This window comes from Schistocerca piceifrons, chromosome 2, assembly GCF_021461385.2.
Source record: "Schistocerca piceifrons isolate TAMUIC-IGC-003096 chromosome 2, iqSchPice1.1, whole genome shotgun sequence".
Taxonomy (NCBI): Eukaryota; Metazoa; Arthropoda; class Insecta; order Orthoptera; family Acrididae; genus Schistocerca; species Schistocerca piceifrons.
In genome coordinates, this window is record NC_060139.1 from 1,090,673,671 (window position 1) to 1,090,700,415 (window position 26,745).

Sequence of the window (26,745 nt, forward strand, 5' to 3'; positions counted from 1 at the left end):
GTTTGGAGTGAAAAATTGGTCGCTGGCTACTTTACATTAGGTCTATTTTAGGTGATACGTTGATCCGTACTAAATGTAGTTAACACATCGAAATTGTTTTTTATGTTGGAAGGAAAGCCACATCTTACTACAGAATTGCGAAAATAGAGGTTAAAGTATTTTATTTGAGCGCTGCCAAGTACAAGTAACCTGCGACTCTGTGCAAGTAGACGCATGTTTCTCAAGTTGGTGACGGCGATTTATTGTTGTACTCACTACTGAAAGAAAGTTACGGAGAAGAAGACATTCCACTCCAAAGGTTACATAATGGAAGAACAGAAACACATCTCATATTTAGAACAGAGCTTGACCAAAATTTCGTTGCGACACTTATAAATCGCCATTTATTAAACGAATATGATTCGTATTACATATGTTAGCGCGAACTTACAGGTCCAATTCAAAACAATTCTATACATTAAATTTTAACGCAGCCGACTACCTTAATTTCAAGCAATACCTGCGTTAATCAGAAATAAATTTTCTGAATGTGACTATCGTGGCATCAGCTGCGTTATATATACAGGGTGTTACAAAAAGGTACGGCCAAACTTTAGGAAACATTCCTCACACACAAAGCAAGAAAATATGTTATGTGAACATGTGTCCGGAAACGCTCACTTTCCATGTTAGAGCTCATTTTATTATTTCTCTTCAAATCACATTAATCATGGAATGGAAACACACAGCAACAGAACGTACCAGCGTGACTTCACACACTTTGTTACGAGAAATGTTCAAAATGTCCTGCGTTAGCGAGGATACATGCATCCGCCCTCCGTCGCATGGAATCGCTGATGCGCTGATGCAGCCCTGGAGAATGGCGTATTGTATCACAGCCGTCCACAACGTCCGCAATACGAGCACGAAGAGTCTGTACATTTGGTACCGGGGTTGCATAGACAAGAGCTATCAAATACCCCCATAAATGAAAGTCAAGAGGGTTGAGGTCAGGAGAGCGTGGAGGCCATGGAATTGGTCCGCCTCTACCAATCCATCGGTCACCGAATCTGTTGTTGAGAAGCGTACGAACACTTCGACTGAAATGTACAGGAGCTCCATCGTGCATGAACCACACGTTGTGTCTTACCTGTAAAGGCACGTGTTCTAGCAGCACAGGTAGAGTATCCCGTATGCTACATTGAGCGTAGGTGGAAGAACGAAACTAAAATGAGCTCTAACATGGAAATTAAGCGTTTCCGGACACATGTCCACATAACATCTTTTCTTTATTTGTGTGTGAGGAACGTTTCCTGAAAGTTTGGCCGTACCTTTTTGTAACAGCCTGTAGATGTACTATCTGTATTTAGATATAGATATGCTGCCTATTTCTAGATAGACTATCTATATTCTACAGGTATATTAGTGAAATATGAAAAATTGTGTTGGACCAGAATTGGTAGCCGGATTTCCCGCTTATCGCGTGCGGTAGCCTGAACTATAGGGGCTATCCTTACTCGTCAACGTATTTCGAATTAACGTCGTGCGGCTGAAAGTCGTCGTCAATGGCTGTTCATCCAGACATACAAGTAAATAATACTTACGTGTTACTGTAAGGCTGTGAACACGAATAAAAGTCCCAGTACTGATATAAACACTGAAACTCTTGCAGAGTGTCCCATTATAGCTATTTCAGTTGGAACTGAAGTTGATTTATCAGCTACAAAATAAATAAAAAGAAGTGAAATAAATTTCCAGCAAGGAAAACACCGATATTTACTAAATATAGCAGCTTCATTGTGAACCTAAAAGCAGTGTCACTTCAGAGGTTGCACATATGAACATTAATGCATTTAAAAGCTTATGTGATAGGTTTTTAACTAAAAATTTGCCACAACGTGTTTCATTAATGTTTCCTTGCTTACAAGTTTTCATTTAGTCGGTTAGATTACTTCCATCCGTTAGGACGTACATTTCAAGCCGTGGTAATAGGCAGCTATCGTATAGCGCTCATTCGGTTTCATTAAGGCGTCGAGCGCAACGCTTGACTTCCTACAATCTAATCGAGCCGCCCTCTGCTTTCCTTTCTGTATCGCTTCTCGCACGAATACGCTGCATCTCTTTGTCCTTGATAGTGATCCGTCAACATCTAACGCTGTTCATGCACTTTACGGATCCTACCAGGCCTGGTAACATAACGCAACGCGAAAAACACTAATGTGCACCAGTGGCCATTCCACCTGTCACAGATATTTGCTACTCTCATCATTTACAAACCCATACATGGTTTCTACGAGTACAAAGTTACACCGACACCCGACCACGTTTTCTGAATGCTTCATCGTTATTGTCAGGCAGTGTACAATAGCTGCGGGTAAATAACACTCTTTTACTTCTGTCACTAAATATTGGGGAACGAGTGTATAATTACATCAAATATCTTGTGAATTTTGTTCTGTGGTGCAAATTTGGAGTCATGTAGTCAGCCGGCCACACCCAGATACTTTGTTCAGGATGTAGGCTATGGTGACACTGTGGCAATGGGAACTGACAGGTACACATGCCGAAAATGTGTATATTCTGCCAAATGAGTAAATCAACAAATGAGAAAAATGAAATGAGATCGAAATGTCCATTAACCGGCGATCGCGATGAATGTGGTTGCATAACAGTTCCACCGATGCCGGACGGTGTTCGCTCCTCGGAGACGAGCGAGTCGAGAGATCACGTGATCGCGGGAGAACAGTGGACGCGTGTCCGCAACGAAACGAACCTTCTCCTCACGATCGCTTGGCGCCCTGTATTTCGTGGACGCGATGAAGTGAACCGAGAGTTGCAAAAAAGTTCCCGCACGCGCCTGTGGTGGGCTCGCGTTAAGCTCGACCCACGTGGCCTGCGGACTGAAGTTATACGAGTAGCTATTCGAAAAACACGTCTTTACTGTACGGCGGCTCGGTTCGCCCTGCCGTTCCTTCTTTTGCTGACCCGCGCTGTGCGCGCCACACGTTGCCAGAATTTTGCCTATTGGTAGGTACGCACGTCGACGGATATCTGACGCAACTGAAGCTGTGGTCATAGCGACTCCAGTATCGGTGGATACCGCCGACGACCGATATCGGCCAGACACGGCCGATCTTTTCAAATCAGTACTCCACGACCACACAATAGCCGACCTTATCTCCCGAAAGTATCGACCGACGTTCTCGTACACAATATGGAGCGTGAGAAACTGATAAGTTTAGTCCAAGAAAGAGTAAGTTTGTAGCATCCTGAGGGTTAAAATATCATAACTGGGATATAGGTCGAAAGCAATGAATAGAAATCGCAAGTTAGTGGAAATTTTAAGCATAGATTATAACCTCTAAAATGAAATACACTACTGGTAATTAAACTTGCTACACCAAGAAGAAATGCAGATGATAAACTGGTATTCATTGGACACATATATTATACTAGAACTGACATGTGATTACATTTTCATGCATTTTGGGTGTATAGTTCCTGAGAAATCATTACCGAGAACAACCACCTCTGGCCGTAATAACGGCATTGATACGCCTGTGCATTGAGTCAGAGCTTGGACGGCGTGTACAGGTACAGCTGCCCATGCAGCTTCAATACGATACCACAGTTCATCAAGAGTAGTGACAGGCGTTTTGTGACGAGCCAGTTGCTCGGTCGCCATTGACCAGACGTTTTCAATGGGTCAGAGATATGGAGAATGTGCTGGTCAGGGCAGTTTCTGTATCCAGAAAGGCCCGTACAGGACCTGCAACATGCGGTCGTGCATTATCCTGCTGAAATGTAGGGTTTCGCAGGGATCGAATGATGGGTAGAGCCACGGATCGTAACACATCTGAAATGTAACGCCCACTGTTCAAAGTGCCGTCAATGCAAACAAGAAGAGACCGAGACGTGTAACCAATGGCACCCCATACCATCACGCCAGTATGGCGATGACGAATACTCGCTTCCAACGTGCGTTCACCGCGATGTCGCCAAACACGGATGTGACCATCATGACGCTGTAAACAGAACCTACATTTATCTGAAAAAATTACGTTTTGCAATTCGTGTACCCAGGTTCGTCGTTGAGAACACCTCCGCAGGTGCTCCTGTCTGTGATGCAGCGTCAACGGTAACCGCAGCCATGGTCTCCGAGCTGATAGTCCATGCTACTGTAAACGTCGTCGAACTGTTCCTGCCTATGGTTGTTGTCTTGCAAACGTCTCCATCTGTTGATTCAGGGATCGAGACGTGGCTGCACGATCCGTTACAGCCATGCGAATAAGATGCCTGTCATCTCGACTGCCAGTGATACGTTGCCGTTGGGATCCAGCACGGCGTTCCATATTACCCTCCTGAGCCCACCGATTCCATATTCTGCTAACAGTCATTGGATATCGAGCAACGCGAGCAGTAATGTCGCGATGCGATAAGCCGCAATCGCGATAGGCTGCAATCCGATCTTTATCAAAGTCGTAAACGTGATGGTACGCATTTCTCCTCCTTACACGGGGCATCACAACAACGTTTCACCAGACAACGCCGGTCAACTGCTGTTTGTGTATGAGAAATCGGTTGGAAACTTTCCTCGTGCCAGCACGTTGTAGGTGTCGCCACCGGCGCCATCCTTGTGCGAATGCTCTGAAAATCTAATCATTTGCATATCACAGCATCTTCTTCTTGTCGGTTAAATTTTGGTCTGTAGCACGTCATCTTCATGGTGTAGCAATTTTAATGACCGGTAGTGTATGATTAAGTGAGAAGGGTGGCGTATCTTACATGTTTATAGCTGCTGGATCTCTTTTTGTGGTGGGTTGTCATTAGTTGCCTACAAATTAATATTACTGCTTACTGGCGTTTTATGCTAGTGGGATAGTTATTCTGTTAACATGAAATGTTTTGCAAATGTAGTGTACGGTATGTATTTCCACTTTTAAGAGCTTTACGTGTGCAGAGTATCTTATGCTACACTTTATGATTGTCTTTCACTTGTGCACTAAATGACAGTCATTGGAGGTTAATTGACGTACGTCTGTACAACTATAAATAAATACAGCCAAACAGAATGTTCGGAACTTGTTTTTCAAGGCCACCACGAATTCTCTCGAGTATGTAACAGAATCTTTCTCTCGTCGTCTCATACATTTGTAGAACTTGTCTGATTCTACCGATAACTGACGACACAGTCTATAGCAGTCGACACGTTCCTTACGAGACAGCAAAGCTCATTCACATGCATTTGGCGTTATCTTTATTACCAGAAGCCGCTATGCAGCACTCGTATCCAAGCACACAGGCGTCGCGGTATCCATCCCATCCTAAGAGGTTAAAATCGAACCTACTTCACACACAGAATGGTCTAACCTAACCTAGCTAGCCTCCTTGGCCCTGGCAAAAAAGGAAGAAAGAGATCGGACGCACTAAGACCGAGCTATCGGCCGATGTTATCGGGTGACCTCTGGCGACAGTGTCTGATGGCTAGGCCGACCTTGAGCAGCCCAGGTCCGCTGGTCCGTCCGTTCACGCAGTTTTGCGGCACGGCTGCTACAAATTTTCTAACCAACCATCTTGAAATAATGTTGTGTAGTCATAAAAGGCAGTGCGACAGAGGGTGAAGGAAACTAAAACTATATCGAATACGCGTAATCTAGATTAAAAATATTCATGATTTTCCATAAGAAATATTTTTTGGTACGTCATAAAATGCAGTCATGGTTAAATATATCTTAAAATATTCGAAAGATGTTCTAAAAATCCCAAACACATTTAATTTCAGGTATATTTCACTTTAGACACAGTTATTCAGAATCGCAATAGTTCTCGAGCATTCCATTCCGACATATTTCTACCGGCTCATATGGCGTAATCTGAGAGTATTCTCATACATTAAGAGACGATCTTCAGCTGTTATGTCTACCGGGGTAACGTGTCGCTAGTCTGTCGCTGACATTGAGTGCTAGACAGGAAGTAGCTCCATTAGCCGTCGCGGAGAGGGGAAGGGAGGGGAACAGCAGACTCCGTTGCGAAATGCGCGGATGAGTCAGCAGTAACAGCCACCCAAGGTCAGCAAGAGCATAGACGTAACAGCGCCGGCCGGCTGCGCCATTTAGTAGCCGCCGAGCACAGAAGTGAATCGCAGGCATGGAGAGGTACGCAGGCCGCGTCGCACTGGTTACTGGCGCCAGTGCCGGAATAGGAGCGGCCATCACGCAGGCGCTGCTCAAGAAGGGACTCACCGTCGTGGGGCTCGCGAGGAGAGTGGACAGAGTCAAGGTGGGCCTAAACTCGTGTTCTTTTCAGGCCTGTCTACTGCAATCGCTACAACAATAATGAAATCTGATTTGGGTCAGATACGTTCGATTTATTTAAAATATCTTCAGTGGTCTCTGTAACAATTATGTGTATCCTCACAAATCGTGTTAACGAGATCGTAAACAGCAGTGATGTTAAAATCGTGGGTCCTACATTGTTTCCGTGGTTCCTTGTATAAAAAGGTGTGTGATTTTTTAGCGTACTGTTTTCTTGTTTTTGTACGTCCTGATTCACCCGCTGTACAATGTTTTGATCTCTTGAAATGCGATTCCTTTGTTTTGTTTTCTATGGCCGTGGCAACGTCTGTATTTCTAAGTACTTAACTGTGTGTGTGTGCGTGTGTGAGTGTGTGTGTCTTCTTACGCGCAGAGATACTTTAGGACACTTGGCTGCAATCAAAACACAGTACACGAGGTGAATGCGAATCTATAAAAATATGCAAACGCAAAATACTGTGTGTCAGTGCAGAGTCAAGAATATAGAACGCTTGTGTGTAGAAGAATGCTCCGAACCAGTATACTAGCCCAAAAACATAATAAGTGATTTTAAAGATGAGAACTACAGATGTTCTCGTTTCACCAGTTTATACAGACTCTTTACCCTAACTTACTAACCCTTCGTAAAATTTAAAGTTGCAGTGAAGCATTTTGTACTTAATTTGGTATGCAACATACCATTGTAGATCTAACTGTAATTAACTAACGCATAACCTTTAAATACACTACGATGTCTTTCGAATAAAATGTGGATTGGTAAACTTCAGGGTAGTTTAGTAGCAATGTAATCATGTAATCTTCCCCCCCCCCCCCCCCCCCACCCAGTCCCACTTTTAGTGTTCTAGGGTTACCACCGAAGAGAACACAAGCGAATGCGCAACAATGAACGCCCAGATATAAACACTATGTGTGCGTGAGCAAACTGCGTTCGATTGAGTTTTGTTGGCATTCGCCTGTGATCTCTCATGTTTCCCTTATTTCCGTCGTTTAGCGAACCATCAAAGGAAGTTACTGCCCTCTTTGTTACAGTGCTAGCAGTACAAAAAGCTCTTGTGCTATTTTGTCCTTTTTTACGTACGTTAAAATGAGAGATGGAGTAGCCGAAGAGAATGTAATCGCGCTGCTGGAATGGAAGAGATGCATATCACAGTTGCGAAAGGAAATGTGACTGACATAAAAATAACTAAGGTCCCAATGGGAGATGTGAGAAATACGATAAATTCCATAGATACTTTCATCAGTCAGACACAGAATGAATAAGCATAACCGTTGTATTTATTTTTATTAAAAAATAAAAGCACAGTAAATTTCCTTGAAAGTAAATAAGTGCGAATATGCATCTATTATGCTGATTAAAATTAAAAATACACGAACGACCGACTCATTTTCGTTGCGTACGTTCTTGGTAGCTCTAATAATATGATTGATGTATCACAGTTACCTTAGAGACTTTTGTTCATAAATAAAGGTGTTTTACGTGGGATCACACCATCTACCATATAAAAAATACGTAGCAGATTTTATCAAGTAGCCTGTGTGATAGGTCGTATGCGTATCTCACATTTCATTAATCGTAGTTTATTGATAACTTCCTTATAACTATTGAATTGTGAAACAGATAGTAATGTGTTTCCGACTGCTAATAACCAGAGTGTAAATACTAAACTTTCTTCCGGTTATGCTGGTCGTCGGTGATCAGTGCTCTAATTATAATTTTTCTGCTCAGTTGTAATGGGAAGCCAGTGAAAAGCAACAACCGACATATGTACGAAGTTTTGAACTAAAGCTAACGAAAGCTGAAGCTGCGATTCAGTGTTCACGACCTCCACGCATTTCATGTTTAGGTACAAATTCAGTCACCTAAATTCTTCTTTTAGTACTCTATTTTATTTACTCATTTTACTATGGTTTGAAGCTCCTCTTTTCATTCTTCCGTGTTTGCGATTTAAAAACTGGGTTGTTTTGGAAATCAGCCATATGCAAACACAATTAGTTGATTTTTATACTTACCCAGACATGTTTCGACACCAATGTGTCATCTTCCGTGGTCAAATTTTTATTTCTGAAAAGTATAATATCACATTTCTAATAATTTAACTGCTGCAGGCCTAAAAAATACAATATTTGCAATTTTCTTCGTTTGGTTTAGACTAGGGGTCTCCAAACTACGGCCCGCGGGCAGAAACTGGCCCGCGAGTACCGGCAAACTGGCCCGCGTTAGCTGGCCGGACATCCCTGGTATCCGGTCCGCCAAATATTTAAGGTGGTACCTATACTGCCAACAATAGAGTTTCGAGGCCTATCGCGACCAATACACCGCGACATCGTCGGAGCCCTATCTTTACAAAGCGGAAGGTCATGGTTAAACTTGTGGCTATCCACCATAAACAGACAGACCATTCTCCGTGCGATATTGAAAAAAAAAGAACGGTTAACAGACTAGTTTGGTGAAAACATTTTAAGTAAAAAAATTCTTTGCATTTCATTCTACTCACGAGTCTGGTGCAAGTCTTTCAAATGGACGTCACTGCGGTGACTAGCCTTAGCAATCAATCACTATGGAAGATGCTTCTTAAGCGAGTTTTCACTTTCTTTTGATTACGTTGTAAAATGCACACAGCAAGTAAATCGTATAAAATATTTTTATTTAAAGGCAATTTTTATGAAAATACAATACCGGGTGTACATAATGATATTGGATATTTTAGTTGTAACTGATGCATAAAAATAACAGTAATTAATTTATATCTTGAAAACTCACAGTGTTAGAGTATTCACGTAAAGAAATTTAACATCTTAGTCATAATTAGTGACTTTTATATAGCTGTAACTTTCCTTTCATAATCACCTCCAGTTGTGGATCAAGTTTACTGGCAGAGATAATCATCAGCGACTTCAAATTCTCATCACTTAATTTTGATCTGTAAATACTTTTTGCATGTTTCATTTTGGAGAAAGTTTTTTCACACAAATAAGTAGTGCCAAAAGCGGAAAAAAAGCCACGAGCAAATTTATGTAAATTTGGAAACTGTGTGGATGGAAGACACTTATAAAATTCCAGTAATGTTAACTGAATGTTTTTCTTTAAGAAAGTCGCTACATTGCAAATTAATAATTTCAAACTGCAGTTCTGCGGGTAACGCTTCTATATCGACGTCAAAGGGATTTTGAAATATCTTGATATCGTTTGAATTTGCATCGATATCTGAAAAACGTGATTCAAAATTAATTTTTAAAGCGCCAAAAGCTTCAATTGCGAATGTTACACGAAATGGAATCTCAGTTTGCTGACCGAATGTTTGGCATGTATTAAAATGCGTGAAGCATACTTTGTTCAACTGAGATTGAAACAAAGCAATCTTTTGTCGAAAGGACTTAACATGCATGTGTAAATCAGGCAGAAGCTGGTTTTCACCTTGCAGTTTTAAATTAAGGTCATTCGTATGTTTAGTTAAGTCTGTATAAAATGCTAGCTTCCATAACCACTCACCGTTCCGTAACTCAGCCAGAGGGCGATTCCTTTCGTTCAAAAAAATTTCAGTTACTATTCGGAGTTCAAAGAAACGGGTCAGAACTTTACCGCAGCTAAGCCAGCGCACTGCAGTATAATATGGCAAGTCGCTTTCCTCAATATCTTCAAGAAACTCGCGGAACTGGCGATGACTGAGTGCATGGGATCTGATATAATTAACAACTGAAATAACTGGCTTTGAAACTTCTAACATATCTAAATGTTTTCCACACAAAGACTGTTGGTGAATAATACAATGCACTACTAATGGTTTTGAGCCACCGTCACTTTCTACAGCCTTAGAAAGGAGAGCAACACCTTTATTTTTTCCACACATGTTTTTGCTACCATCAGTTGTAATACATTTTAATTTCTTCCACTGAAGATTGTTTATCTGAACTGCCCTTTCAACTCCTTTAAAAATATCTTCGCCAGTGGTCGTCCCGTGAATACTGTGAACATCAAGGAGCTCTTCATACACTTCATAATTTTTGTCAATCCCTCGAATAAAAAGTAGTACTTGAGCAGTATCTGATACATCTGTTGACTCATCCACGGCCAAAGAGAACCAGTCTATGTCTTGATTTTTGTCACGCAGTTGTGCTGATATACTTTGTGCAATGTGATCTATTCTTCGAGCCACAGTGTTTGCCGACAAACTTATGTTTTTAAATAAATTAATTTTTTCTGGGCACATTTCTTCTGCTGTTCCAATAATGCAGTTCTTAATTAATTCACCGTCGTTAATGGCTTACAGTGTTTCGCTATTAAATGAGCCACACGAGTTGCAGCATGTTGTTCAGCATTTACTTTCTTAAACAGCGACTGCTGGGTTTTTAGCTGGCGTTTCAGAGACTCATACATTTCTAATCGTTCGAATCCTTTAAACATGGAGTAATTATGAGAGTGCTTAGTCTCATAATGACGTATTATATTGTATTCTTTGAAGACTGATATTGCTTCATTGCAAATAATACACATTGTTTTGTTGCTTGACCCCACCACAAAATATTGTCATCCCCGCTGCTCTTTAAAAATTCTACAATCACTGTCAACCTTTCGTTTCTTTTCCATATTTGTACAGAACTTCACAAAAGATTCTAACATGAAAATAAAGTTGTGCTATTTAATACTAATAAAACTAGGGAGCAGTGTGCCTATACGAAATGCAATGAATTTATTTTTAAGGTACTTTAATTATTAAATTAAATACTCACAATTACACTGTAGTTCCACTAAAAGATACAGTGAAAAAATACTCAAGTCGTGCTATACGTATTTCGATTTTCAGATTTTCCTTGTCTCTTCGAATTCAAACTTTGAATTGTGCTACACTTCGTCGTCTCACCTACTAGTACAGCGTATAAAACACTAAAAAGTCGTGAGACATTAGCAACATTGACATAGTCACGAAACAGAACTATCAAATATATGCTCTGGCTCTGCTACTAGCTACAAGACTACATAACTAAACTTATTGTTGCGCCGCTTTAAATAATAATGCGTTGACATACTCTACCTCTGTTACGTCTTGCAGTAATAGTGTTGCTAACAATGATTTTGAGATTTCGTTAACTTTACAGGACGCTTTCGTGAAGAATATGCAGTGACATACTTTTTTGTCGGTGAAATTCGCCAAAATAAAATACGCCAGAATTTCGGTCAGGTACGTCCACCAATCAAAATTATGTAATTAAATAAAAATCGTAGTTCGTTTCAGTGCTAGCTATTCCCACAACCTTAGATTTTTGCGATTTCACCTTTCCTGTAGCCTTACACTACGGTGATCGTGGAGTGCTAGGGTGCTTTAATCCCACTAGGTAGATCTTGGCCCTTATGACTTCGTGGAGGAGTCAATGTGGCCCGCGGACTAAAACGTTTGGAAACCTCTGGTTTAGACGCTCACTTTAAAATTACATCGCTAACTAAACTGTATTATTATACATCAATTTCAGTGCTTGTTCTCATCGTCTTTTTGACAGCATGTCATCTGCAAACTAACCGTGATGAAAATTAATGCGTATTTGTGGAGAGCTGTTTCGAGGGTAGAGGTTATGTTCGTTTCTTTACTTACATTTTTCGACCTGTTTCGAGTCCCCGGTTGGTGTCTCAATCAACTGCTATTTAGTGCATTGTTTTCAATCAGTTTTTCCAAATTTCCGCTCACTACTTCACCTCACATGTACTTCCAAAAAATGTGACGGAATGTAATTTGAGCAGACACTTCTGGCAACACACTCAGTGAGAGGTGTTATGTTATTCTCATTGCTTACTTGTTCATCGTTGGTCTTGTGTTTGTTGTGGCACTGATTTCGGAAGTGTGTGTGTGTGTGTGTGTATGTGTGTGTGTGTGTGTGTGAGAGAGAGAGAGAGAGAGAGAGAGAGAGAGAGAGAGATGGAAAGAGGGGAAGGGTGGTAACCAAGAAAACAGAATTCCTTTTTCTGTTGTTATGTTTTCCGTGAGGAGTCACCTTTGTATAGTTCATTGAATGTTCCAAACAGTGTTTTGTTTCACAGTGTTGCGTTTACATCCAGGAGTCTCTTTTCCTGTATTATTGCTCTTTGTATGTGGTAGTTCTCCTCAATTGTTAGGTTTTTTATAGAGACTGTTGGCCTCAGTAGACCGACTGCCATGAACTGCAGGTTAACTGATATATTCCAGCTTTGGAGCATTTGTCTGCAGAGGTGTTCTTCGATCTTAGATTCTTCTGTACTGTGTTATTTGTGTGGAATGATATTTGTAGCCCTTATTTCTTCAGTATGTTTCACACCCTATGGACAGTTTTGTTATGGCACTGATTTCGGAAGTGTGTGTGTGGAAGAACGAATGGAGGAGCTTTAAACCTTAGTAAAATGAGTATTTCAAAGCCAAGCCAAGCATTTCCCACTAAGGTCTACATAAAATTCAATAATACAACAATACAACTTCCTAAAACTATCCTCAATAACAGGTTTAACAAAATCTGTATGAGTAATAACATAACCCCTTGTTTTGAAAAAGTCAGTGTAAATAGCAAGTTACCTGCAGCGCGAGTAGCCAATAGAAAATTTATTTGGTTAGAAGAAGATATTCTTTTCCTATATGCGAAAAAACAGCAGCTTAATCTTCAGCTGTACAAAACTGAATTAGCAAATCTCTTGGAAACCCCAACTCATTTGAATGAGATAACTCAAGAAATCAGGTCTTACACAGAAACACTAACGAACAGAAAGAAAGACAAAATGAAAAACTGAATCACCTCATGAAATCTGCCACAACAATAGATAAAGAAGACAGAGTAGGGACCGAACATCAGTTTCATGACAGACCAGTCAATTTAACTGACGTAGAATTAACGAAACAAGAAAGAATATTACTTGAATAGGGGCTTAAACACAACATAGGCACAAAATCATAGAAAACCTGATCACAGAAACAGAATACATAATAAAGCAAGAAGAAAAGTTGGAGAACCCAAACTTCAGTGCCATCTTGACACAGGAACTTATAGAAGAAGAGGTAAAACACATAATTAAAGAGAACAAGACCTACATCACCTCAAAAACAAAACCAACAGAGCAAAATATATATATAACTAAACAAAAAACTCCAAAAACACAAAGCAATCATCACCAGAGCAGACAAAGGTCACACACTTGTACTGATGAATGAGGCAGGGTACATCAAGAAAGCAGGGGAATTTATAGAACAGAACAACATCATCAAGTTAATCAATGATCCTACTGGGAGGTACCAAAGAAACATTCAAAAACTTTTAAAAATCCTCAGAGTCGCCATCACGGAAACTCGAGCCAAATACATGGCACAAAAGAATCCCAAAACACCCAGCCTCAATAGTTTACCAAAGATACATAAAAATAACTGTCCAATATGGCCTGTAATACATTTCAAAAACGCACCATCTTGCCACCTAGCGTACATACTAATTACATACAGTACTACAGAAATTATACACTTTCACAAGCAACAGAAACCTAAAAAATACCAGTGAATTGGTAGAGAAGATGAAAGATGTAAACATACCATCAACAGAAACCCAGGTATCTTTTGACATCACATCCATGTACACAAATGTGCCAGTAGAAGAAACAATCAGCATTGTTAAAAAAAACAGCTGCAGTATCTAGGGGACATAATGAGTAACACATAGATGAAATAGAAGCCACCCTAAAGATTATATCAGAACAGAACTAGCTCACGTTCAAGAAAGAGTTCTATCATCAAAAAGATGGCCTATCAATGGGCTCATCCATCAATGGTCTACTTGCAAACATATTTCTAAACCACATTGAAAACTATTCAATGAAATCATACATCCAAACCAGTACAAGATTATATACTGGAACCGATATGTACTTTTAGATGACATCATTTGCTTGATTGATGAAACAGATACCCAAATAAAACAATTACAGAGTGACATAAATACAGTTCACCAAAAACTACACTCCTGGAAATTGAAATAAGAACACCGTGAATTCATTGTCCCAGGAAGGGGAAACTTTATTGACACATTCCTGGGGTCAGATACATCACATGATCACACTGACAGAACCACAGGCACATAGACACAGGCAACAGAGCATGCACAATGTCGGCACTAGTACAGTGTATATCCACCTTTCGCAGCAATGCAGGCTGCTATTCTCCCATGGAGACGATAGTAGAGATGCTGGATGTAGTCCTGTGGAACGGCTTGCCATGCCATTTCCACCTGGCGCCTCAGTTGGACCAGCGTTCGTGCTGGACGTGCAGACCGCGTGAGACGACGCTTCATCCAGTCCCAAACATGCTCAATGGGGGACAGATCCGGAGATCTTGCTGGCCAGGGTAGTTGACTTACACCTTCTAGAGCACGTTGGGTGGCACGGGATACATGCGGACGTGCATTGTCCTGTTGGAACAGCACGTTCCCTTGCTGGTCTAGGAATGGTAGAACGATGGGTTCGATGACGGTTTGGATGTTCCGTGCACTATTCAGTGTCCCCTCGACGATCACCAGTGGTGCACGGCCAGTGTAGGAGATCGCTCCCCACACCATGATGCCGGGTGTTGGCCCTGTGTGCCTCGGTCGTATGCAGTCCTGATTGTGGCGCTCACCTGCACGGCGCCAAACACGCATAAGACCATCATTGGCACCAAGGCAGAAGCGACTCTCATCGCTGAAGATGACACGTCTCCATTCGTCCCTCCATTCACGCCTGTCGCGACACCACTGGAGGCGGGCTGCACGATGTTGGGGCGTGAGCGGAAGACGGCCTAACGGTTTGCGGGACCGTAGCCCAGCTTCATGGAGACGGTTGCGAATGGTCCTCGCCGATACCCCAGGAGCAACAGTGTCCCTAATTTGCTGGGAAGTGGCGGTGCGGTCCTCTACGGCACTGCATAGGATCCTACGGTCTTGGCGTGCATCCGAGCGTCGCTGCGGTCCGGTCCCAGGTCGACGGGCACGTGCACCTTCCGCCGACCACTGGCGACAACATCGATGTACTGTGGAGACCTCACGCCCCACGTGTTGAGCAATTCGGCGGTACGTCCACCCGGCCTCCCGCATGCCCACTATACGCCCTCGCTCAAAGTCCGTCAACTGCACATACGGTTCACGTCCACGCTGTCGCGGCATGCTACCAGTGTTAAAGACTGCGATGGAGCTCCGTATGCCACGGCAAACTGGCTGACACTGATGGCGGCGGTGCACAAATGCTGCGCAGCTAGCGCCATTCGACGGCCAACACCGCGGTTCCTGGTGTGTCCGCTGTGCCGTGCGTGTGATCATTGCTTGTACAGCCCTCTCGCAGTGTCCGGAGCAAGTATGGTGGGTCTGACACACCGGTGTCAATGTGTTCTTTTTTCCATTTCCATGAGTGTATATTCACCATTGAGACAGAAGAGGAAATGAAGCTTAATTTCTTAGACATTACCATATGCAGAGTCAACAACAAACATAATTTTGGAATTTTCAGAAAACCTATAGCCCCAAGTACGACCTTTCACATCAACTCCAACCACCCCCAAGGACACAAACTCTCAAGTTTCAGATACTTGCTACACAGGCTCAACAGAACTCCACTGGACAAACTCAGCTACACACAGGAACTAAAGTCCACCCCCCAATAGCTGAGAGCTGAGTGGTCAGCGCGACGGAATGTCAATCCTAAGGGCCCGGGTTCGATTCCCGCTACACAGATACATGCTACACAGGCTCAACAGAACTCCACTGGACAAACTCAGCTACACACAGGAACTAAAGTCCGCCCCCCGGTAGCTGAATGGTCAGCGGGACGGAATGTCAATTCTAATGGCCCGGCTTCGATTCCCGGCAGGGTCGGAGATTTTCTCCGCTCTGGGACTGGGTGTTGTGTTGTCTTAATCATCATCATTTCATCCCCGTCGAAAGACTTGCACCAGGCAAATGGCCTATCTGATGGGAGGCCCTAGTAACATGACATTTATTTATTATTACAGGAACTAATACAATACACCAAAAAGCCAGAGAGAATCGGTATAACACACAAATGATAAATAAACCGAACAACAAAATTAAAAACAAATTAAAAGAGAACAATCCGTGAACAAATCACCAAGAGAACCAACGACACAAGCTCCAGACAACACAGGATATCGGGAACACACTACAAAGGGTACCACATGGCACATACTAACATACAGTAACAAAAACGTCCGCAGCGTGAGAAACACACTGAAGAAACAAGGGCTACAAATATCATTCCGCACAAATAACACAGTACAGAAGAATCTAAGTTCTAAGAACACCTCTGCAGACAAATTCTCCAAAGCTCGAATATATCAGTTAACCTGCAGTTCATGCCAGTCTGTCTGCTTAGACCAAACATGCGGAAATTTCAAAATGAGGTACTCCAAACACCTCAGAGCCCTAAGAAGTGATAGCACAAACTCCACATTTTCAGACCATCTTATACAAGAAAACCACCACCCAAAAAACGTGAAAACTGATATTATCATCCTCAGAGAAAGCAACAGTCTCTATCAAAAACTCACAACAGAGGAGAACTACCACATACAAAAAGCAATAATACAGGGAAAGAGAGTCCTGAATGAAACTACAACACTGTGCAACAAAACACTGTATGGAACACTCAATGAACTATACAAAGGTGACTCCCCAAAAAAACATAACAATAAAAAGAGGACTTCTGTTTTCTTGGTTACCACCCTACCCCTCTTTCCATTTCTCTCTCTCTCTCTCTCTCTCCCACCCACACACACACACACACACACACACACACACTTACGAAATCAGTGCCATTACAAACACAAGACCAACGATTAACAAGTAAGCAATGAGAATAACATAACACCTCTCACTGAGTGTGTTGTCAGAAGTGTCTGCTCAGATCACATTCCGCCACATTTTGTGTAAGTGCATGTGAGATGAAGTAGTGACCGAAAATTTATGAAAAACTGAGTGAAAACAATGCACTGAATAGCAGGAATAGCAGCTGATTGAGACACCAACGAGGGACACGGAACAGGACGAAAAATGTAAGTGCAGAAACGGATATAACCTCTACCCTCGAAACAGCTCTCCACAAATACGCAATAATTTTCTTCATGGCTAATTTGCAGTTGACATGCTTTAAAAAAAATACGAAGCTGCGAAGTTGGCCGCGGGGCATGGTGAGAATTATGATATGAATAAGATTTGGCTTAGCGACGAAGCTCACTTTCATTTGGATGGGTTAGTCAATAAGAAAAACCGGTGCATTTGGGGGACTGTGAATCCGCGTTTCACGATAGAGAAGGCTCTTCATATCAGCGGGTGACTGTATGGTGTGCTGTGTCCAGTCACAAAATAATCGGTGCAATATTCCTTGATGGCACAGTGACTACCGAACGCTACGTAAAGGTTTTGGAAGATGATTTCATCCCCATTATCCAAAGTGACCCTTATTTCGACAAGATGTGGTTAACGCTAGACAGAGCTCGTCCCCACCGATGCAGGAGAGGTTTTGTTGTCCTGGAGGAGCACTGGTTACCTAGAGGCCACTGGCATGGGCCTTGATGGTCCGCTACATTCTCCAGATCGGAACAACGCGACTGCCTTTTGTGGGGCTATATTAAAGACAAGGTGTACAGTAATAACCTCTTAACCGATTACTGAGCTGAAAACAGCCATTCAGCAGGTCATCGACAGTATCGATGTTCCGATATTTCAGCGGGTCATGCAGAATTTCGCTATTCGTCTGCGCCACATTGTCGCCAATGTTGGCAGGCATATCGAACATGTCATAACCTAAATCCGAATAAATGTGGTGACGTTCACACGTTGAATAAGTGTTTGTGCGCAGTAGTTTGTAACTACTTTTTTTTCATATAGTTCACCCTCTACGTGAGTGGCCCAAAGAGATTTTGAGTAATGGAATCCAGTACTTTGTGTTAGACAGCAGGAGTTCGTCGGAGACAAAGGTGTCGTCAGCAGCGCCCCAGATAAGTGTGATAGGACCGCTCATGGTCTCTCTTCACATGTACGATCTGAAGCATAAAACAAACATCGATCTGTGACTGCTGATGACGCTGCAGTGAACGGGAATGTTTCGCAGGTTAGTCTTTGGGTGATAGTAAATGTGAAAAATATGAGTAACTGCAGATGAGTCGGAAAAACACGTGTTCAAATACAATACTAGTGCTACACTTCTTGGCACAGTTCCATGGATTAAATATTCAATCATAACGTTGCAAAGCGACATGAGATTGAAAGAAAACGTAAGGTAGGTTTTAACAGAGACGAGTGGTTGACTTTGATTTGTTTGGAGAATTCTAGGAAACTCAAACTTACTATAAAAGAGACCGCATACTGGGAAATGTGCGATCCATTCGTGAGTACTGCTAGAGTTTTGGATTCCCACTATGTCGGATTGAAGGAAGGAATTCTTTTGCCTTTACAGTTAGACATATCGACCTGTTCTGACCTCAGTTTCCTCTTTTAACTGGCTGTCCTTTGTCCCTCTTTCTTTTGGGTTTGTATTGTAAGGCAACTTTGGAACCCTTGTTCCTTCCATTCGTTCAAAATGTTTTTTAGGTTTTGTTTATGTTCCTCTGTTTCGTTATTTACTGCAAAAATGTTAAGTTTTCGTCTAATGTTTTCATTAGGAGTCTCGTTAAACTTACTGCAGTCTTCGACTGCTCGTAAAAATTTTATTTCAGCCACTTGACACGGCTAGTATATTTTCTCTTCGTAGCCCGGGACTACAACAGTTACAGCTATCGTCTCGTAGAGTTTAGTGTTTCTGTCTCTATTTTTCAATCATCTGCTGAGTTTATGACGTATGCTCTGACAACTCTGTAATTTAACATCTACATTCTTATCTTTGTTAACGGTAATAGAGCTACCCAGGTAACTGAAGTGGTGAACTTGTTCCAAAACTTGATCTTCAGTTACAATTTTGTTTAGTAATGGGTATTTCCTATTGAATGCCATTATATCAGTTTCATTTACCGCCGTCTTAAAATTAAGCACCTTTGCATTAAGTGTAAAAGATGGATTTATATTTGTAGTTGGTTTTCAGAATTTGCTAGTAATACAATGTCATCATCATATAATAGTATGTTAATATATTTATTCTCGTCCCTATTGATCCTTTCGGACGCTGTTCCTTTCCATTTTCGGATGAGATTGTCTGTATAAGTATTAAAATAGCAGGCGGTCAAGTACACCATTGTCTCACGTCTTGGTTTATTATTATCTCTTATCCGATGTGATCTGGGCCATCAAGAGTAAGTTCAGATGTACTCATTCTTGATGCATTTTATTGAGTGATTTGGGTAGGCATATTTTTGCCATAATTTCATACAGGGTCTACGTCCACACTTTGTTTTTTCAAAATCAGTAGTTTGCTAAATTCTTCTCTTTCGTGTTCTATTTGTCACACATAAATATATAATTTATTACGAAATAATTTCACGTCACCTATACTATATATTAGTAACGCATGACTGATTGATCCCGACAGAGACTGGAAGCAGGATTTCTCTCCTATTGCGAGTGGACACTTTGACCACTTCAGCTGTCCATACGTGCTCCCAGCACCAACCGAAACCTCCATATGTTGCACCGTCCACAACCCTAATGCTCGCACAATATGTGGTTCCCGCAACAGGAAGCCAACAGGCATAGTTACCTGTTTGGAGGACACTGCATATTAAAAAACAGACATTGTAAACTAAAATGTGTATTACACGCCTCGACAGGTTATAAACGACGATAACAACATTATTTCTCCCTGTTGCGGGAATCACATAATGTGCAAGCATTTCGGAATATGGGCGGTGTGGCATATGGTGGTTTGGAGCCGTGCTGGAAGCATGCATGGGTAGCCGAAGTGGTCAAGGCCACTACTCGCGATAAGCCGAAAATCCGGGTTCGAGTCCCAGTCGGGCACAAATAATCGTTCCTCACCAATAAAATAGTAGAGCTGACGTTCCCAGTTTGCGAAACCATTTTGTAATTTTTAATACTAGCTCTGGATCGTCAGCAGTCGATTCCATCAGACATGCAACCAGATAAAACACAGACATTGTAATTAAAATATATTGTCACTGCATGACCTTTCTTTTTCCAGGTGTAACTCTTTGTTACAGGTATGTGTTTCCCTATTTAATACATCTGAATATATTTTGTAGATACTAGTTGACATATTACTAAGTCTAAAATTTGGAGTGTTGTGGCGATCCTCTAAACAGTGGCAGTTTTGCTCTAAGCCACTCTTCTTGAATTTTAGTGTGTAGCCAACAGGCACTGATCACATGTAAAATTCTAAGCTTCTGGAACAATCCACTATGCTTAATCAGCTTTTATATTAATCACGCCAGATACTTTACATTTCTTGAGTTTTGGTTTTTTAATTATTGTGCCATTTATTATAAAGTTATTAAATATGTCATAACATAATGAAATATACTTTCGTAGTGACTACTTGCCTTCAGATTATACCACAGCTTCTTCTAATGTTTTGGCCATTGTTCGTGACTTAGTGCACTTGTGCTTAAGTATCTTAATTTGTGAAAGCCAAGTATTGTCTTTCATATAGGTTGTAATTGATAACTAATCTCTACTTCTAATTTATCGGCCGCGCGGAGTAGCCGTGCGGTCGGGGGCGCCTTGTCACGGTTCGCGCGGCTCTCCCCGTGGGAGTGTGTGTTTTGTCCTTAGGGTAAGTTAGTTGAAGTTAGATTAAATAGTGGGTAAGCCTAGGTACCGATGACCTCAGCAGTTTGATCACGTAGTCCTTCTCACAAATTTGCAATTTCTAATTTATCTCAGCGAGCTATTTTTATTAGCGACTTTATTTCCTCATCAGTCTGCAGTTTCCTCTTGCTTGGTCATTGAGAGATTGCAGCAAACAGTAGTATGCTCTTTGTTCTCCTTTAAAGCTGCAGCTTTTCGAAATGATCTCCTGAGTTCTGTACTCGTTCTTCAGAAAAGTAAACTTCATGACAGTTAGGTGCCCTCGGTCTATTATGAACCTAGCAGTCATTAGTCTCTTACTGTGAAAGGCGTAAGATGTGATTCTTTTCTTCTGTTTTCAACCTACCTTAATGGCTACGCCAGCCTGCGCAGTCGTGTGACCTATTCGCACACTCGAAGTTTATACTCGACTTGTTGGCAGATGGAAGCGATTTAAAAGTGTTTCCCATTTACATTCTCCTCCATCAGCCACTGCGCTGGGTGTCAGCTTGGACTATGCGAATAGTACGTGCGTATACGTAGCGACTATTCAGGTATACAAGCCTGAACTCAGTCACTACCAATGTTATTGCCACAATTTTCACTTCATAAAACCAAAATGAGAGTACTTCGTGGCTCGCTCCTCATCGCGCAACGTCTGCGTCCACAGGCCCTGGAGCTGGAGGATGCTCCAGGCAAGCTGCACGCTCTGCAGGGAGACGTGGCCGACGAGCAGAGCATCCTGGCGGCCTTCAAGTGGATCAGGGACAATCTCTCAGGCGTCGACGTCCTCATCAACAACGCCGGGATACTCGTAGAAAGCGAGCTGACGTGTAAGTAAAAAGTCTGTCTAATGTAGCCAATTGCTATGCTACTCTGACTCTTTAGTTCCTCATTCCTCCACGAAGTAACATAAATATGAGTTCAATAGCACGAAGGCATTAGCGCAGCGTCCTTAAAAACATTTTACGGCTTGCGAAGATAGAGAGGACACAGTATGTTATTCTTGAATGGAGAGAAACTTCACGTGTGCCCCAGGAAATTGTGCTCTTGATGTTACACGTTTAAGTCCTAGAAGACAGTATTATTAGCTTCTCCGTGTTTGGAAGGTACCGTAATCCCGCAACTGTGTATTTAACTAATGAAAGGTCGCTTCCGCTGATGATATCCGCTCCCGTAAAACAGTGCACAGTAAGAATGTGTTCCAAAACGGTGCGCGTTTTTAAGGAGCTATCTTTCGGGATCTTTTGATGACAGAGGTAGCGGAGTAAAGTGTTGTATATAGCCCTTGGCTTAACGACTGTCTGTATTACCTATCGGAAGAATGGTCATACTTTATGTAGTCTACAGTACACGGTCAAAATTTAAACATTGCACAATTCTTCTAACCCAGCAAAATTGAGCTAATCGGCCGGTTGATTTTCATTAGAGGTGTCCTTGGTAGTCCTCAGGTGGCTAAAAACACAATTTGTTGATGGGTGCTTCCTGAGAAATCCCCGGTCAACCCTGATTTTTAGGTACGAAAAGTACCAATTGCGGGGACGGTCACTTCCATAATTCTTGTTCATGGCAAATCTTTGAAATTTTTACCAAAGTTTGTTAAGATGATATTCTCAGGGAATCTGGAAACTTTTTTTGACACCTTTATCTGTTACTGCCGCGCGGGGTTAACCGAGCGGTCTTGGGCGCTGCAGTCATGGACTGTGCGGCTAGCCCTGGCGGAGGTTCGAGTCCTCCCTCGGGCATGGGCGTGTGTATGTTTGTCCTTAGGGTAATTTAGGTTAAGTACTGTGTTAGCTTAGGGACTGATGACCTTAGCAGTTGGGTCCCATAAGATGTCACATGTATATTTCTGTTACTGAGATCCAGAGGTTCAAAGTTACTGCACATTTGTAATAAAATTTACACGTAATACCCGGCTTCAGGGGCAAGTGTACTTTAAACTGACGCAGTGGAGACGTAACAGTGGTTCTAGGGACATCGCAAGGGTTTCTCAGGTCGCCACACTACGTTCTACGTCAGCATTCTTTCCCAGTAAAATTTTATGACGCGCTGCCTCTGCATAATGGACTGACACACGGCTATAGAGGTCTCCACACTTATACTTCAGCGACAAACAGGGGATAAAAGGGGAATAACATGCCTGAAGGAAGGTTAAGAGCCGACCGCGGTCGTCTCGCGGTTCTAGGCGCTCAGTCCGGAGCCGCGCGACTGCTACGGTCGCAGGTTCGAATCCTGCCTCGGGCATGCGTGTGTGTGATGTCCTTAGGTTAGTTAGGTTTAAGTAGTTCTAAGTTCTAGGGGACTGATGACCACAGCTGTTAAGTCCATAGTGCTCAGAGCCATTTGAACCATTTGAAGGTTAAGATGACTACCAAAAATCCTGTAAAACTGGAAAGATTGCAAATTTGTTAAAATATATCTCATACACATTTACCCTTTTAAGATATGAATCGTAAGCCGGGCGTTTTCGATGAATTGCGATCTTTGAGCAAAGCATCCTGAAAATGTAAGGTAAACGATTTTGTGTAAACCTTAGATTATTGTTAGTTACTTATTGTTTGTGTGTCAAGTATATAAATGCGTCGAAGTATAAAAAATATATTTTCTAAATTGTAATGAGCTACAGAATTCGTTTTCGTATAAGCACTACACACATTGTAGCAGGGAAAAGAAAGGAACCAGCGGGAAGATACTCCTTTCGGAGCACAGACAAGGCGAAGGTATTCGTCCTTAAGACTCTGACAGAAAAGAGGGGAACCAGCTGCCTCACCTCACCTCAATCCTCATTCGAACTCCCACACCAAAAGTTTTGGCATGCGAACATAATCGCTCTTTTTTGTGCTCAAAGATGGTAGCAGAGAGACAGTGGTGGTGGAAAAGAAAGGATGCAGTACCAGTGCGAAAGAGGGAGAGGAGAGAGTGATGGTGGGAGAGAGAAAGTGGCAGTGAAAGAGAGAGAGAGAGAGAGACATGCGTGGATATAGTAGTGGTGGGAGCAAACGAGACACCAGACATCGGAAACGAATAATATAGATGAGCGGCAACCATCATAGGCTAGGGGATCTGCATCGTACCACATGTGTAGGTAAGGGGCATGTCCATTTTTGACCGAAATTTTAATGGTTCTTCACTTGTTATTCTTTTAAAGAGCAACATACTCGCCTTTTTTGTGCTCCGACAGGAAATTTCTCCGGAAGTCCGTGACCACTTTCGGCTTTCAACTGGATCTGAAAGTGCCATTCTGTGCAAAACTTAAGCACGAACGTAACTTCCTAATAATGTGTCACTGCAAAGGAACAAATCTTGATGAAACTTGCACCATACGTAGAAAGAACTGCAACACTATAGTACAGTAGGTAACTGAATGACAAGTGCAGTGAGACGAGCAGAAATGCTACCTTGGTTCGAAATGAATCGTTACACTGAAGTCTCCGCGGTTCATGATGGTCCACATGAAATTACGAATGACGAGGCACGCATCTTCATAGGGTGTGTGATAACTGCGGACGGCAATGCATACGCGGCAACTTGCTCCCATGTTGGCCACAAGGTTGGTGAGGATTTCTTATGATAGGGCGTTCAATTCCGCCACCAGCGCGATGGCCGTTGATGGATGCGGACACGTAATACGTCTGACCGACGCATCCCACACGTGCGAATGGTCAGAGATTTGTTTCAGCCACTGGAGGGCAACACTGAGATGCTGAAAAACCTGAACTGCCTGATTCTTGAAGATAGACGCCAACCATGCCGTGAAAGCCGGCATACAGAATTTAAAAAAAAAAGCACTTTTATCGAATGCGGAATCTAGTCATATACCTTTCGTTCCCATAGGGACCGCAGAGATCAGATTAGCGTCCACACATGCGTTAAAAATTAATCTCCTGACGCCCCGTATGCGAATGGAGTGGGCAGAAACCCTAATATTTGACACAATGGAAGCAGTCTCTGCCATGGACTTCACTTTGATTTCCATAGTATGGAAGGTCTTACAAACAAAACGGGCGAGTAGCAGACAATGAATAATGAAAAACCCTATTAAAGACACACTGTCGGTATGGAAACCAATAGTTTTGCCGATACAACGAACGATTAAACACAGCTGCACTCACAACACTGACAATGCTGGTAATCTATAAGGGTACGTCCAGTTTGAAACAACGCAACAGACGCGTAAATCAGTCTAAAAAATTGACCTCATGTGAATTTATCATTGTGGATACTAGGTACCCTCCACGTCATCCGGCTGGAACCAGTTTTTTGTGTGGGGATCTGTAAAAGCGTTTGTGTATTCCAGCCGTGTTGATAGTGTCGGTTAACTCTGGGAACACATTGTGGATGGTTGTCAGCGCATTTGGAATGTGGGCGGGCATCGATGAGGTGAAGCGCTGAGGCCTCCCTTCATACCAATGGTGGCCTTGTGAAAAATATCTTGCCATGTGTTTGTCCTTACGAGCGTGTCTGCTGTCTCGATCCTCGGGGATTCTGTTGCAAGGTGTTCCTGTATTCTGTCTTAATACGCCGTATCGGGGAAACGGCTTAAGGAAAAATATTTATGAGGATTGAAACTTCCTGGCAGATTAAAACTGTGTGCCCGACCGGGACTCGAACTCGGGACCTTTGCCTTTCGCGGGCAAGTGCTCTACCAACTGAGCTACCGAAGCACGACTCACGCCTGGTACCCACAGCTTTACTTCTGCCGGTATCTCGTCTCCTACCTTCCAAACTTTACAGAAGCTCTCCTGCGAACCTTGCAGAACTAGCACTCCTGAAACAAAGGATATAGCGGAGACATGGCTTAGCCACAGCCTGGGGGATGTTTCCAGAATGAGATTTTCACTCTGCAGCGGAGTATGCGCTGATATGAAACTTCCTGGCAGATTAAAACTGTGTGCCCGACCGAGACTCGAACTCGGGACCTTTGCCTTTCGCGGGCAAGTGCTCTACCAACTGAGCTACCGAAGCACGACTCGATTATTTGCTTGTTTAGTTGTCCTCTATAATAGCAAACATTCTGAATAGGTAGATAGCTAGCCAGTATCTGGAAACTTTCCTTCGTGAGTGGTGAAATGTGCCGGTGAAGTTTCCACGACAGCTGCCGGCTACAATAAAAGTTTCCTGGGCGTTCGAGCAGAACGTAATTTTGTTTCACGAACCAATGTTTCTGTAATTCGAAAGTAAACGAGCTCCTCGTCTATAAAAGAACATGCTAGAAAAGCTTTGCTGGCTAATGAGAGTTTGCATTAATACCTAACAGTGCATTGCAGGTCGGGAACCCACTTCAACATCTGTGGTGCCGTCATTCAGTAACTGATATTGGCCTATCCAGTATGTCACTCTTGGGATCTGTGAGCTTTTAGACCAACATGATAGTGCTTGATGTGGTCAGTTTCCACAACTCGTTGTCTGCTGATTAGCATTAGTGCCTCTAGATCAGCCGGTTCCCTGTTTCTCTGCTTTGCGAAAACGTAATGTGTCTTCATCATAATATCATCGATGTCCATGTTGTCGAAGTGGTATTGAAAAGAGAGACTTTCCGTAAGTCGCCATACTACCCCATATGGCGTGTCCCGGCCAATAGTGCTATACAATCAAATGGTTGTAATGGCTCTAAGCACGATGGGACTTAACATCTGTCATCATCAGTCCCCAAGACTTAAAACTACTTAAACCTAACCTAAGGACATCACACACATCCATGCCCGAGGTAGTATTCGAACCTGCGGCCGTA

At 42.4% G+C, this 26,745-nt stretch overlaps 1 protein-coding gene across 1 annotated transcript in view; it reads left to right on the top strand.

Annotated features, from left to right (window-relative positions):
• The first annotated feature begins 6,083 nt into the window (after positions 1-6,083).
• LOC124777579 (farnesol dehydrogenase-like) overlaps positions 6,084-26,745 on the top strand; it is a 40,362-nt gene continuing 19,700 nt past the window's right edge. The window contains exons 1-2 of the mRNA XM_047253035.1: positions 6,084-6,258; positions 21,682-21,844. Of these exons, the coding sequence (XP_047108991.1) occupies positions 6,127-6,258; positions 21,682-21,844 (295 nt within the window). The 5' untranslated portion in view covers positions 6,084-6,126. The remainder of the gene's footprint in view (positions 6,259-21,681; positions 21,845-26,745) is intronic.